Source organism: Eptesicus fuscus, chromosome 11 (genome assembly GCF_027574615.1).
Source record: "Eptesicus fuscus isolate TK198812 chromosome 11, DD_ASM_mEF_20220401, whole genome shotgun sequence".
Taxonomy (NCBI): Eukaryota; Metazoa; Chordata; class Mammalia; order Chiroptera; family Vespertilionidae; genus Eptesicus; species Eptesicus fuscus.
Genome location: NC_072483.1, coordinates 16,703,088 through 16,719,309, shown reverse-complemented (window position 1 = coordinate 16,719,309; position 16,222 = coordinate 16,703,088). Strand labels below are relative to the sequence as shown.

Sequence of the window (16,222 nt, the reverse complement as noted above, 5' to 3'; positions counted from 1 at the left end):
GTAAAAATTCATCCCAACCCACTATAGGAGAACTGTCAATTTTGCTTTTCACAGGAGAGGCAGCAAATGAATTCCTCTGGAGTCAACCACACAGACAATGCATAGAAATGCTTCTTGTACCAACCCCCCATGGGTATACTTCCTGCTGCGCACTGTGTAGGGGCAAACTGGCCCCCAGGAGCTGTCCAAACTGAGGACACTTCAACAGCCAAAATCACACAATTTATAGAAGTAGTTACATTGTAGAAACCAGGGATATAGTTCCTCTTTTGTGTTGATGTGCAATTTTGCCTAAATCATAGATCCAGGCAAATAATTCTGAGTGACAATGGGAATAAAAGATGGGCAAGAAAACTGTGCCTTCAAATATAATTGGCTCATTCTATTCTAATAGCCTTATGTGATCCCTTGTACTCCCTTATAAATATAATATTAAAGAACATTATATTAAAATTGTTAATAAGTGCTCAAAATGTCCCTGCTTCATATCTCAAAATTAATATTTCAGTAGATTTTAATGTAATAAATTTTACAATATGTTTTTCCAAAATTAGAAAGGTGACAGCTGGGAGACGTTACTACTCAGATCATGCAAACAAAAAGCTATCATCCTCTCTAATAAAAGAGTAATATGCAAATTAACCATCACTCAGCTACACCCAAAACCACACCCACCAGCCAATCAGGAGCAAGTATGCAAATTAACCCAACCAAGATGGCTGCAGCCATGGAGCGAGCAGGAGGCTTGGGTTTCCCTGGCAATGGAGGAAGCCAAGCTTTCTGCACACCCTAGCAGGCCCAGGCCTCCACTCAAGGCTACAAAGTTTCAATTATAGAAGATAAATAAATCCCAACAAAAATGGCGGCAGCCACAGAGCTGGAGAGAGCAGGAGGCTCGAGTTGCACCCGGTGATAGAGGAAGCCAAGCTTCCGCAGCTCTGGCCTGCCTTGGCCTCCTCTGCTCAAGGCTACAAAGTTTCAATTACAGAAGATAAATCCCAACAAAAATGGCTGCGGCCATGGAGCAAGCAGAAGGCTTGGCTCCACTCAAGGCTACAAAGTTTCAGTTATAGAAGATAAATAAATCCCAGATACCAGGGCCTCCGCTTGGGTCGCCGGGGGGCATGGCTGGCCTGCAAACCACCACAGGCCCCTCGCCCAAGCCACCCCACGTTCCAAGGTAACCCCCAACCTGATCCGGGACACCCTTCAGGGGAAACCAGCTGGCCCCCACCCGTGCACTAGGCCTCTATCCTATCTAATAAAAGAGTAATATGCAAATTGATCATCACTCCAACACACAAGATGGCTGCCCCAGGTGGTCAAAGATGGCTGCCCCCATGTGGACACAAGATGACCAGCAGGGGAGGGCAGTTGGGAGGGACCAGGCCTGCAAGGGAGGGCAGTTAGGGGTGATCAAGCCTGCAGGGGAGGGCAGTTAGGGGTGACCAGGCCTGTAGGGGAGGGCAGTTAGGAGTGATCAGGCCTGCAGGGGAGAGCAGTTAGGGGCAAACAGGCTGGCAGGGGAGTAGTTAGGCATCAATCAGGCTGACAGGGGAGTGGTTAGGGGGGTGATCAGGCTGGCAGGCAGAAGCAGTTAGGGGCAATCAGGAAGGCAGGCAGGTGAGCAGTTGGGAGCCAGCAGTCCTGGATTGTGAGAGGGATGTCCGACTGCCCGTTTAGGCCTGATACTGGGATCGGGCCTAAACGGGCAGTCGGACATCCCTCGGGGGGTCCCAGATTGGAGAGGGTGCAGGCTGGGCTGAGGGACACACACCCCCGTGCACAAATTTCGTGCACTGGGCCTCTAATCTATATATATAAAAGCCTAAGCAATCTTTACGACCGGACGACCTGATGACCGGCCAGTAGCTATGTTGCACACTGACCATCGGGGGCAGATGCTTAATGCAGGAGCTGCCCCCTGGTGGTCAGTGCACTCCCACAGCCAACCTCCCACGGTCCCTACCCCCTGGCCAGCTGGCCGCAATTGGGACTGAGCAAGATGGCCCCTATGGCCCCGATCGATCGCCGGCCAGGCTGAGGGACCCCACCTGTGCATGAATTCATGCACCGGGCCTCTAGTCTATTTATAAAATGTTTTTAAAAGAATCATTCATTCAATAAACACATTTGCCAGGCACCATTACACCTGTGAACAAACAGACAAATCTCTCTGGAGATTACTTTCTAAGCACTTGTTCTTGATGTTGAATGTTGATGGTCACCCCAGGACCTTTGCACTTACTGTTTACCACTCTCTGCTAAATAAACAACCCTGGCAGACATCTACACCTCTTACTCTCAAACCATACATCATTCTCTCCTCTTCTCAGTGGAGCATTTCCTGACCCCTCCATCTAAAACATACTCCATCACTCCTTGTGAGCATTTCTTCCCTCCCTCTTCTGCTTTATATTTCTCCATGGCACTTACTAGAATCTAAAAGATATATAGTTTACTTTTTAATTTGTCTGGCTCCTCCTACAAAACATAACCTTAATGAGGAATGTTAATCTTTCTGTTGGTTGTTATAGCCCCTGTACCCAGAAAACCAAGAGCTATGAAGGCCCTTGGCACGTAGATAGTGGCTCAGTTGTTTCCCACTAAGAGGAAGTGAGGTCCTTTGAGAAATGGTGGATTCCAGATTTAGGGCATAAATTGTGTAAGATGAACCTGGAAAAGCTTGTGATACCAGGTAGCAAAAAACAAACAAACAAAAAACTATTACAAACTACCAGAGTCATGGCAAGAGGACTCAGAAGACAATACAAAGCAGCTCCCTCTGGCTAAGGAAGGGGCAATTTGAGAACCAGTTAAGAAAATAACTGAAATACATTGAACATATCAAATATGTTTTAATCAATGACTTCATATGAAGATAAAAACCAATAAGTGTACAAGTGAACAAACAAATTACAGTCCATAGTGAAGATGCTAGGAAAACAAGAGAGAAAGAAAAATAATTTTCTACATGAACTATCCCTCAGAGTAACCAAATACCTGATGAGGAGTAATTTCTCTTCATAGAAGTATTCCTGATAGATTAAGAAGGAACCCAGGCACTGATCATCAAGGGCAGATAACATCATGAAAAGAGAGATAACCAGGCATCAATGTGCTTCCTGACAGAAGGACAGAATATCATCCAGGGAGTGAAGCACTCTTACAAAAAAATATTAAGCCTGACTCAGATCAAGCCTCAGATCTAACCATCAATTTACAGGAAATACAAAAGGCTGGGAACCAGGCTATACAACAACATGGGGATGGAATAAAATGTAGAGTATAACCAATTCTCTAAGGCAGACAAAGAAGTTCCTTCAACAAAAGTCACAAGGAGGGAAGTAAAGAGATGAGGGAAACCTAAAATTAAAGAGAGACTTTAAAGATACCAACTATTGTAATATATGGTTCTTACTTGAAAATCAATACAAATAAATAAACTTTAATTTACAAGATAGCCTAGAAAATGTGAATACTAACCTGATATTTTATGAAATTAAGGCATTATGCTAATTTTTTATATGAAACTAGAGGTCTAGTGGAAAAAAATTTGTGCACGGGTAGGGTCCCTAGGGCTGGCCAGCACTCAGGGCCAATCTGTGGGGTGACTGGCGGGGCAATTGGGGGGCCCCCACTGGCACCTGCCTTGGCTGGCCTGGGGCCTGCGGGCTGAGGGCAGCTCCTGAGTTGAGCATCTGCCCCCTGGTGGTTAGTGCATGTCATAGTGACTGGTTGCTCCACTGGTCCTTCCACCATTTGGTCCATTTGCATAGTAGGCTTTTATTATATAGGATTGGCAGTCATAATGGGAATAGATATATATTTTAAAAGAGTCTATTTCAAAGTTACTTATTGAAACATTCACACATGATATGACATTTGGAATTTGCTTCAACATAATGGAGGGTGGAGATTATTAATGAAATGAGATTGGCCATGAAACAACAATTACTGAATCTGACTCATGGGCACAAGGGGGTTCGTTACACCCTTCTCTTTCATATCTATTTGTAATTTTCCATATTAAAGTTACCATATTAAGTTTAAAACATAAAAAATTTACAACTATTTTATTGGCATACAAAAGAAATTACAAGAGACAATATTTAAAAGTTTGTTAAAGAAAAGCAAATTGAAGATGAAAGCACTGAAGCCTCTATCCGCCACATGTATTCCAAGGAGCAGAGATGATGGTTTGGGCTTTGGCAAGTCCTGTCATTTCTAATTTTTGTAAGGTGGAGGCCAGCACAAGGAGTGGCAAATATAAATGTTGTAGTACCAGAAACTTACCAACAGGGGTGTCACTAAAAAGATAAACTTAGGAGAGGAGAAAAGTTGCAGGGAGAAAATTGAAAGATCAGTTAGGCTTACTGGTCTATAAACTCAGGACTTTTTTTAAAAATCCTTTTTTCTAAGAATGTCTTAGAAGTCAGGTAATAAGAGCAACAAAAACACAGAGATGAAAAAGATACAAATAAAGGCTGAACTAAAAAAGGGAAAAGACCAAAAATCTCTCCCCCCTCCTTTACTGCCAAGAAATATTATCTCACAAAAAGAGAATTTCCTACTGCAAATGCTAAACATTTTAAAAGGTGTGTGTTGGTGTCCTCAGGCAACAGTCTAGTGATATTTTTCAAGTACTCCTGACTTGTCCCAAAATGTCAGGTATGTGTTTTTTCCTTCAAGTTTTCTCCTGCAACCTAAATAGTCAGTTCTTTGTCGCTGCACACTTTGACAAATTAGTCTGTGCAACACCATTTCCAAGTTATCTTTAGCAGCCAACACAGCCTATAAATCCAAATCATTGTGCTGGTTATTAGGATTTCATTTCATGCTCACATTCACAAACATTTAAGCTTTCAACCTTTGCTGTTGGGCATTAATCTTGGCATTAATCAAGAGATTAAGTATGCTGAATTTAAACTCAAGGTTAATAGCATGCTCAGCCAATATTAGTTTTACATATTGCCAAGAGAGAACAGAAAGAGGCAAAGACCTTTATGCCTGTTGTCCATGACATAGAAGAAACAGACTGACGAGCAAGGCATGAAATTGCTTCCTTTGTTTCTTTATGAGGGAGTCACACACACATGCGTGCACACTCACTCATCCAGTCCAAATTGGCATTTGAAGCAACAGCCTGTACACATCCTAAGATCCAGCAATCAATCACTGGGCAATTTGATTATTTCAGGGCAACTATAATTGCAATGGCAACAGAAATGCTTAAAAAAAAAAACACCCAGCACAAACAAATTAAGAAGTCTGGAAAGGTATAATGATTGCTAGTTGCTAGAATAATTGTATAAATAGAAAAAAAAATGTCTGGGTGTCAAATATATCAGAATGACCTATCAATATAATATCAATAGAGGGAAAGACATTCATTCTAAATTTCATAAAAGCTGAAAGCAGTAAAAGGCTCGGCGGAGGGTTAGGTTAATATACCTGAAACAATGACAGAGTAATTACTTTATAGGGCCTTGTCTCTATAATGGGAGTTGTTACATGGTTCACAAAAAAAAAAAAAAGATACAGAAAATGAACTACCCAATGATCTGAAAATGCAAGGTGGCCTAATTCATTCACTCCCACCACCTGGAATGACTGAGCACATGGTTTTCATGAGTTATCCTCAGGAGAATCGGTGCCGTTTCTTTCATGGTGGGTAAGGTATCAAAATTGTGAGTATTTGAAAACTAGCAATGAAGACTGACTCATGGGAACTAGCTAAATGAGAGCTATATTTCAAACACAGATGCATTTGAGCATAGAATTGAGTGCAAAGTCAATGGCAGCAAGTGACCTAGCTGAGTTCAGTTTTTCTTTGACATGAAGGGGCAACAGTAATGAAAGTGCAGAAGTACTGGGCAACATATCCTCTCAGAACCTCTTTGACTGTCTTTCTATTACTCAGAATTGGGGAGAGGTTTAAACGACATTGTGTATCTGAGGTGTCTGGCATATACAGTGGGGGCTGAATAATGCTTTATTCTTCTGCCACCCAACAAGGGTAAGGAATAAACTTTTATTACCACATCCAATCCCTAATAAAGTATTATATAACAAGCATCTGTGGGGATAATATAAGGAGAAATGGCTTTACTTCCTGGAATTTACCAGAAACGATTTGTAGACTACAAATTGGTAAGGGTAAAGGTGGTTTATAATCCTATAATTCAGTGAAAGTTGGCACACTGAGACACCCAGGGGAAAGACAAACGAAGGAACAGTGTCATCTCCTAAAACCGGTTTGAATCTAAATGCTTCAATTCAACTGGTGACTGACTATATGAGAGGCATTTTATTTCACGTCCTTTTTTATCTTTAAAAGTTCTGAAGTTAAACATAGAAGGAAACAAGAACTGGCTTTTCAATAAGTATTGAAAAAAGAATAAAAGTCAATGGTACACCTGTTGATCAAGTACACATCAAATGAAGATGTCTCTCTTAATAATTTTTTCCAAATACAAGAGAAACCTAGCATGTGATACAGGTTAAATGAAGAAGGAACATTTCAAGAAATGAAGAGAAAAAAATGACAAAAAAAAAAAAAAAAGAAAAGAAAAAGAAAAAGAAAAAAGCACCACAAATCCTTAGATGTTGTCCAGAATTTAAAAAATACAGAATGGAATTAATTGGCTTCAGAAACCATCTCTAATAATTTCATATTAACGAAGGTAGGGGTGCATGCCTCTTTCCTTCATCCAGCTCACAACCCAAATCAAATAGAAGTGTCCTATCCAGAAAAAAAAGAAGCCTATGGGAACAGCTAAATTTCTACATTACCAGAAGTCAAGGAATCTAAAATTAAATTAGATTGGTGAATGAGAACCAGAAATTGACTCTAATTCAGAAACGAACTTACAGTCCCACATAAAGTGTCACAAGCATGTGATGCCCCCAAATTGTCCTAAAAAATAACAATATTAGAAACCATAGAAGTATTATAATGGGGAATGAATGTGATATACTACTTATATTTGTCTGACAAGCCATAGAATAGAACTAAAAGAGAATGTACTAACAAAGTAAGATTATAAAAATATTTATATAAAGCTATCCATGTTAATCTGAATAAACGTTAAACCCAGCTTGTTACTCTAACTGATTTTTCTCTCAAAGCTAGAGCTTGAATCTTAAGTATCTTTAGTATACTTTATAATTCTGGATTTTCTATTCCTGTTTGAACCTAGGAAGCAGCCTAGCCTCAAGGCCCAGCTGACACCAATCACTCAGTGAACAGGAATTCAGTTTCCAAAAAAGCCCAGATGGCCAACTCAAGAATGATGACCATAAACATCCATATTAAGGCCTATGAGAAAATGTCCTGCATAGCCTATACATCCTGCACGTCCAAAGCCCCTCGTCCAAAGCCCCTCCCACTAATTTCTTTGTTCTGCTTTCCCTCTCCAACCTGGTAAAAACCCTAGCCTGCACTGAGATGTTAAGATGAAGTTAAACATAGAAGGAAACAAGAACTGGCTTTTAAGATGAGTTTTGGGATGAGGGTCCCTCATCTTCTCAAGTTGCTGGCACTTGAATAAACCTCTTTCCTTCCCACCAGCACCTGGCTCACGAGTTTGGCTTTTGTTGAAATAGGCAGCCAAACCTGGGTTTGGTTATAGTATCAGTTAGGTTTATTGTCATCTATCTGGCAGGCCCATATACACTCAGGGATCCTCAAGGTAGGATCCTTTCAAAATAAACAAACAAAATAAAAATTATTATTTTACAAAGTAAGAACCTGAGACACAAAGAGAGTAAGGAACTTTTCCAAAAGCACAGAGTTGAGAAAGCATCAGAAGCACAAGCTGAAAGTCAGATACGAGGCGCTCCGTAAGTCAGTACTTCCTATAGGAGTAGCCATATTGGTGAAATTCTCCTCTTAACTCTAATAAGGTACCTACTGAGGTGCTATGATAAAGTGAAAATGTTTTAAAAGACCAGAGTTTCAAAGTTATTTTCAGGTTAAACCACTGAAAAAGAAGTCCCTAGTTGTCTTCCCATGAGAATTATTTCCACCCTCCTGGTTAAATTACCTGCACCCACTCTTCCTCTGCCATTATTCTCTTAAGATTCTGAATGCATAGCAATGTGCCAAGAAAATGAGTTCTCAGTGATTGTTTACAATCAATGAATATAATAGCTGTTTAATAAGTGCTCACTGAACTGAATTCAACTGAACAAAAAGAAAAGCTCAATCATCTGCATAAGAAGAGATTGGAATAGAACCATTTCACATCTCTGAAAGAGAAAATGTAGTTAAAGGCTCTGAAAGGAAACACCCAGGCTCCACTATTAAGTATATATGACCTAGTAGGTCTCTATACAGCTCTGTCTGCTCCACATCCTCGCAATTTACGTTCCCTGGAATCTCACCATTTTCTCCTCTTAGCTACATCCTCCCTTTAGGTGAGTGAGAATAGGGTGGCAGTTTCAAAGGAAGGGAACAAGCTCACAAAAAATCACAGTCCCTTTCCACCTGGTCCATTTTCTCACACCATCCCAGATGGCAAAAGGCTGGAGTGGGAATGTAAAATCCTCTACCTTTACCTCAACAACCCACCCCAGCATTCCAACTCTCAAGAAAGCGTGAAATTAGCTCAGCTTGTCAATCAGGGAGCACAGTTGGACTCTAGCTAAATTCTATCAAATGGAAGGGAAAGAAAACTTGGGAAAATTAAACTGAATGAGGAACCTTTTCCTCAGGGCAGGCAAGGCACTTCTAATGACTTCTCACTAGAGGGAAGTTCACCCAGGGACCCTGGCCTTCCTCCTCAGGAGAAGATGGGCCTCAGGCCACCTAAGCTAGAAACATTCCAACAAATGCTACAGAATCAATTTGCCAGCAGCCTGCTAATGAGGTGCAAAAGGTATTTTAACTGTCATTTGATCTGAGGATTCCCAGGATCCCTGCAGGGTGGCCATGGGGCAACCTGTCCAAAAACAAAGTCTGCCTGGATCTTACAGAGGCAAGAGAAGTGAAGGTGTAGGAGAGGGACAGACCCACAGAAGCCAGGGCCACATACCCTGAAGCCCTATTGTTTGGCCTCCATCCCCCAAAGCTGTTCCTGTCACTTTATGACACAGAAAAGAGGCACCTGAATCCCACAAGAAAAACTATGGGAAAGCATTTCATTTAGCCTCATAATGGAGGCAGTCTCCTCCCTGCATGGCAGCTCCAGGGAGCAGTTATTCACTATCTGTCAAAGGGCAACTACATACAAAAATGGGGGAGAGAATAAAAAAGAAATGGCAGCCGAGAGCCTGCCAAGTGCACATCCTCTGAAATTAGCCAGCACCATTTCCATAAAGGTGGAGGGGAAGCCAGCGAGTTTTGATTTCCTACTCAGTTTTTCTGTGCACCTTGCCTGGGATAAAGTCTTAACTCTATTCGGCTGCTTGCTTTTCCTAAAGATGACATAAGATCATTAAAGCATGTGGTCTTTACCTTAAATGCTCTGCAACACTTAAAAAAACTGCTTTTCAAATTGAAGGGTACAAATAAAAATGAAATTCAGATAAAAAGGAGAAAATTAACTCATTCTGTAAGGAAATAGCTAATTTTGCCAACAAGCACAGGAAAAGACGCTCAACATCACTAATTATTAAGGAAATGCAAACCAAACCACAATGAGATACCACCTCACCCTCATTAGGATGGTTACTATAAAAAAATAAACAAAAATACCCCACAACCCAGAAAATAACAAGTGTTGGTGAGGATGTGGAGAAACTGGAACCCTTATGCACTGTTGGTGAAAATATAAAATGGTGCAACCACTTTGGAAAAGTTTGGAGGTTCCTCAAAAACCAAAAAGTAGATTTACCCTATGACCCAGACATTCCACTTCTAGATACATACTCAAAAGAACTGAAAGCAGGGTCTCACAGTTACGTGCACACCCATGTTCACAGCAGCATTATTCACAATAGCTAAAACTGAAAGGGCAGAGCAGGACAGCACAAAATGTACTGTACCCTCCATCCTGTGTAACTATGTATATGACTCCTTTTTCTTAGAAAACCGCGAGAATGTAACAGTTGCACATACCTGCCAATAGGAATGTAGAGAAGTAGACTCAGTCCAAATTAGGCAAGCTGCACAGTACCCCCGTGTAACCAGACCCCTGACCCTGCCCCCCGACCAATCAATGGGGCCACGAACGTTCCCCCCCGCCCACTGCTTTGGACCCCCTTTAAAGCTTTTGTTCTCCCAAGGCTCCCTCTCCCCCCACCTCGCCGCTGCCCAAGTGTGTGTGCATGTGGGACGGAGCTCAAGCTAGCTTGAATACAGACCCTTTGTTTTTGCATTGGACTCGTCTGGCTCCCTAGTGGTTTTTCTTGGGGACCCCGAATTCTGGGCATAACAAAACGTGGAAGCAATCCAGTGTCCATCAACGGATCAGTGGATAAGCAATTTGTGGCATATAATACAACAAAATATTGGTCAGCCTTAAAAAGGAAGGAAATTCTGACATAGCTACAACATAGATAAACCTTGAGAAAATTATGCTAAGTGAAATAAGCTGATCACCAAATGACAAATAGTGTATAATTTCACTTATAAGAATACTTGGAGTAGTCAAAACCATAGCAAATGGTGGGGCTGGAAGTGGAAAGGAAAAAAAGCTACTGTTTAATATTTAAAAGGCACAGTTTCATATTTGCAGGATGGAGGGTTCTGGAGGTAGATGGATGGTGGTGATTGCTGCTGGGCAATATGAATGTATTCAATGTACACTTAATGGTTTAGGATATTACATGCATTTTACTGCATTTCTTTTAATGAGGAAAAAAATTAGTTAGCTAAACCTGCTTTTCCCACAAAGAAGAAAAAAAAAGTAATCCTACTAGGGGGCAGAGGAGAGTAATGAAGAAAGAAATCATAGGTCTATCATGTAAAAACATTAGCTGTTTTCAAGCTCTTGAAATTCCGGGCGTGGCTGCAAACTCTGTTAACCACAACCATCCACCCCTCCTAAGCCACTCACCTCACTGAGGTAAATAAAAAAGGAGCAGGTGGACCCATCCACTCCGTAGTCTGCGTAGCAGGGATCCGAGCGCCACATATCTTTCATCCACTGAAACAACAAGAGCCAGGTAAGAACACCTCTGAATGGCCCATTCCAGGTGACCCTGCCCATCTGCTGATAGAGGAGAGGACATATGTATGGCTCAAGCCGTGGCCTAAGCTCAGTCACTTAGCTGAGGTCAGGAAGACAGACGCTGAGCCCCTGCATGATCCACAGATGCACTGACTTGAGCTGGGCCTTGGCAGATGTGCTTTGTTAAGAGTGGAGAGAGGCCAGGGACACGCCAGGCAGCAAAGCCCAGGAGAGGCAATGGCTAGGAGAGGTTTATCAAGAGCAGGCGCCTGATGGGACCCTGCACTCAAATCCCCTCTGCACAGAAAGCTGGTGTCACCAGCGTAGCAGTTTCTTTCGTGAAGAGTACATGAATGAATGTGGGAGTCCCAAATGGAGACCATGTGAACGTTTCTGAGGTTTGGTCTCCCCCTCCTCACTGTACTCCAGAACCGAAACTTTTCTCTGGGAACCACTGAGCAGGGGAGTCGTCTCCCCAAGGACAGGCCATATAAATAATGTTCTTAAAAATGCTAAGATCATGGTCAGGTGTCTCTGGGTATTCAAATGCAAATGTAAATATGACATTGAAATGACAACCTGGAGACCTCAGAAGTGGGGCCCCAGGGATGGGAGAGAGAAGTTGGACACTAAACAATGGCAGCCCCTTGTCACTGATCCCTGAAAGATCACCTGCTGGAATCTGGGAACATCCCCATGGATGTTCAAAGGCTGCTTCAAAGACACAGAAGGGGACCAAACTGGTCTAGGCTCTTTCAGTCTGACCAGTTAGAGCCACTGTTAACTAATCCCATGGAGTTGGCACAGCAGGGAAGAGTTGCCATGGCCTCAGCCCCAGACAAGCAGGACTGAAGCAGCCCTTACATGACTCCCTTAAAGGGCTCGCTCTCCCTGTAAGGAAGGGCATGCAGAATGAGGATGATGGAAATAAATACACATCACTTGGCCTTACCTTGATTTTCCCCTCACAGTGGGGGTAGCCATCCATAGGAGGCAATACACATTTTTCTTGAGCTCCATTAATGATATCTGTAAAGGATGAAAAAGAACAAAGAATACCATGAAGTTTATGAAAAACAAGCCTAACATCCATGCTGTGACCCATGTAACCCCTCCAGCTGGCAACAGGTCTGACCTGACCTGAGGAGGCCCACCTACGGCTGACCGGAAACCTATGATGTGTGTGGCCCAGCTTGGAAGGGTGAGCTACACCAACAAGAGTGGTTGCTTGGAAATTTGCAAGTGGGAAACTGAGCAACCAAAGAAATAGGGTGCAGGAAACAAAGCCATGGGCCCCACCAGGCGATGCAGACAAACTGAGGTCATGAGCAGCTTCATGAAAACGTGTGCTCGAGCAGAGGCAGCCAGCAGGAGAGAGGTGAGCAGAACCCATGTGCGGGGAGCAGAGAGCCCTGAGATACATCTGTGATGTAGAGCCAATTATGGACCCAGTTCTTAAATTGCCTCTAAGATCTCCTTACTGCTTCAATTATTTCCTCACCACAAGCTCCCTGTCTACTAGCTAGCCCAAAGTAGTAGATTCCTATTCCTTGTAACTACAGAGTAAGAATAAAAAGAATGCCTTTAAGAAGCTTTTTGTTTAGTGGTGAACAACAGATGAATAATTAAACAGCTGAGCAGCATGATAGACACCAATGCTCAGGTGGGGCAAGGGCAGGATGCCCATCCCAAGGGTCAAAGAAGGCTTCCTGGGTCCAGCACAACTTGGCTGAGGTGTGAAGATGAAGTAGAAGCAAGTCAGGTAGGGACAAGGTACAGGTGGTGATCAGGCACCAAGGTGGTTCCACCCTGGGTGGAATGACAGTGTGAAGTGCGGGGAGGTCAGACAAGACAAGCAGGCGGGGCCCAAATCGGAAGGCCTCAGCACCAAGTTCCCCGTGCCAAGGGTGTGACAGAGCTCTGAAAGGCTTTGAGGGGGGAATGGTTGGGTCAGATTTTTGTGTAGGAATGACCACTTTAGCAGGACAATCCTAAACCTACACGCTTCTTGTTTTGGACCTACTATATTTTCCAGACCTGCAGGGAAAATGTCACCATTCCTTATGCTGACAGTTTTCCATCTACACAAAGTACTAATGATAAATTAGATCCCAAGCCACAGTAACATTCAACAGTGGTACACAAGTGGTGTTGGTGGCTGCTGAGGCTGAAAGAGAGGTGAGTGCAAAGGGGGGTTTTGGTGGTATCTTTCCCTTCAAAACCAGTTCTTTTGATATTCTGAAACACAGATTTTTTTTTAACTTCTTGATTCAGTGTTTTCAATGAGCATTCCATTTGCTAAGAAGGATAACTAGAACATAACACCAATATCCTCCTTATCATATATTGGAGGCAGTGCCATTTAACAGTCAACATGGAAAGCACTTAGTTTGTCGAAGTCCCTGTTTCCCCATCCATAAAATCGGAATAACCATACTCTGCTTCACCCAGCTCCCATTTACTAAGTTAACACATAAAAAGTCCGGCACTGCTAACGTTTAGTACACAGACCAGAGCCCACTCTTAGAAGCTGGCATTTGCTACGCAACTGGACACAACTTTCACTCACCACATGCAGGAAAACATATTTCAAGTGCGCAGTCGCTCTGGAAGCACTCTCTCTCTCACTTACTCATAAGGGAACCACCGGCTCCAGAATCCACTTACTGACTAGCTGGTCTCACCAAAGAATAGGACGCTTCTCCATACCTACCGCACTATCACTAGCTTTAATTCGATTTTTCTGTGACACATTTACGAAGCAAAGCAGCAGCAGAGGTCCCAAGGAATGAAGCTGGGTCTAGAACAGCTGGGAGTGGGCAATGAGCCATTTCAGGAGACACTTAGGTAAAATGCCCTCTTTATTTACATGCTCTTCCAGTCCCAATGCTCAGAGCCGGAAGTCCGCAAAACTAGAAGCTGCTGAGTTAGAGGTTTGATGTGTGGGGTGAAGAGAAATTACCGGGGAGTAAAAGGGACAAACTGGTCCATGAAGGTAAGCAAGCGAAGCATATCTGCCGACAGTGTGTGCCCTCCTCATCAGGAGTTATGTCAAGGGTAGGCAAACACTGCCCATGAAGGACCAGATCGTAAGTATATGAGGCTCAGCAGGCCACACGGTCTCTGTCACAGGCACCCACTCTGGCTTGTACCAGGAATGCAGCCATAGACAATGGGAAAGAACTATTCTGGCTGTGAACCAACAAAGCTTGACTTACAAAAGCAGGCACAGACCCCCGTGTCTGCTCTGCTGAGAGTTCCACAATGAGGAGTCTCATTTCTGCTAAGTCCTGTTGAAAGGGCCTTCTCTAGGACACCTGTCGGCATCCTCTGCCAGGAATGCCCTTCCTCTCAGCCGTGTGCCCTCCACCCCCCTGCACCCAGCCGGAGCCTTCCTTCTGTAAGCCCTGCTCCACACCACCTGGGAAGAAGCAGTCCCATGCTCCTTCCCATGCCCAGTCAGGGCTTGGTGCTGCCCTCCTAACAACTCCTCTGGCTGTAACAATTGCACGGCTTTCTTTTCATTTGCCCATCGCCCCTCCTTGAGGACTGTATGGGAAGGTAATGCCCTTCTGCTCCTCCACCAGGCACTGGGTAAGTGCTGCTTGGTGGAATAAACACCCCCTGTTCCACGGGCACCCTGGGTCTGACTCTGCTCAGGGAGAACTGAGTGGAGACCCCTGCAAGGGCAGGGCTCTTACTGCTCCTCCACTGGCAGCGTGTCGACGCATCCAACACGGTCTCCTGTGCAAGTCCACTCTCTTATGAATTTTCTATTAAGTTCCACAGCGATGGGTGTGAATAGACAATGACTGCCACAAGCTCCGTTTACAGGCTTGGGGCTCTGCTGTAGGAGAGATCTGTGAACGGGAGAAGCAGGCAGTGTCCATCTTCCCCGCGAGGGCAGAGCTGCTAGGAGTCCCACCACTGGTGGCCTGATAGGGTGCTCCCCAGCTCCCAGCACCTCTCGGAGGACAGCTCCCCATGTTGTTTTCATCACAACAATAAGGACTCAACAAACTATGTTCTTCTTAGTTTGTGTCCACAGAGCACTGTCCCACCTGTGGAAGAGCCTCCGATGTAAGTTTGGTGAAAAAACAAAAATTTAGGTTCATGTCATTGCTTTTCAGGAGCAATTTAGCTTCCTGTACACAGGCCTCTTGAACAGGAGACAGGATTCTGCAAGACAAGTTACTAGGATCTTCTCCCTGCTATTCACCCTGAGCTCTCCAGCATCCTAGTTTTTCCTTTTTAACAGTGAAAGGGCAAGAGGCAGGGGGGAGGAGTGGGCGGGGAGGGGGTAAGCAATGTGGCTCAGCTCTGACTACTGTCCAGGTTCACTTTCCCACAATAGCATCTTGCACCAAGAACTTCACTTGGGTACTGACTCTATGGTGTTGTCAACCAGGCATTACACGAGCGACAGATGACCTAGATATGAAAATCCTGTTGTTTAATCCATCACCAGTACCACACACTGTGGGAGGACACAAACCCTGGGTTTAATCCAAAAGGACACGTTTCCTGCTCCCCACAATGCCTGCTTCTGGAAGGACACGTGCACGGCAGGAACAGGCACAGCAGTGGTGTCTGCAACAGATCCACAGCAGGGCTCCTGTCCACTGTGGAGCCAGACTCTCCGACAGCCCTAAGATCTGCACATACACTGAGACACACACAGAGAGAGACAACGGCATGGCAAACACATACCAGAAAGCCACGGTGACAAAGAGAGATGGAATCAGACACACAGTTTTCTTACTTGTGCTTTTCTCTGCCTCTGAGGAAGGAAGGAAAGTGGGGACAGAGGAGGGCAGGAAGGGCAGAGGTGACGGGGTCTCAGAGGGGCAGTGAGAACAGAAAGGGTGATACAGGAAAGGAAGTGGCCCGGCCCGTTTAGCTCAGTAGTTGAGCATCAACCTATGACCCAGGAGGTCACAGTTCAATTCCTGGTCAGGGCACATCTTGGGTTGCAAGCTCTATCCCCAGTGGGGGGCGTGCAGGAGACAGCCAATCAATAATCCTCTATCATCATTGATGCTTCTGTCTCTCTCTTCCTCTCCTTCCTCTATGAAATCAATAAACAACAACAACAACAAAAACAG

General features: G+C 44.0%; 1 protein-coding gene across 1 annotated transcript in view; it reads right to left on the bottom strand.

The window, feature by feature from the left end:
• The window catches only part of MGAT5 (alpha-1,6-mannosylglycoprotein 6-beta-N-acetylglucosaminyltransferase), a 368,322-nt gene that overhangs the window by 134,552 nt on the left and 217,548 nt on the right, over nt 1-16,222 (bottom strand). The window contains exons 6-7 of the mRNA XM_054722778.1: nt 12,070-12,146; nt 11,004-11,093 (exon numbers count right to left, since the gene is read on the bottom strand). Of these exons, the coding sequence (XP_054578753.1) occupies nt 11,004-11,093; nt 12,070-12,146 (167 nt within the window). The remainder of the gene's footprint in view (nt 1-11,003; nt 11,094-12,069; nt 12,147-16,222) is intronic.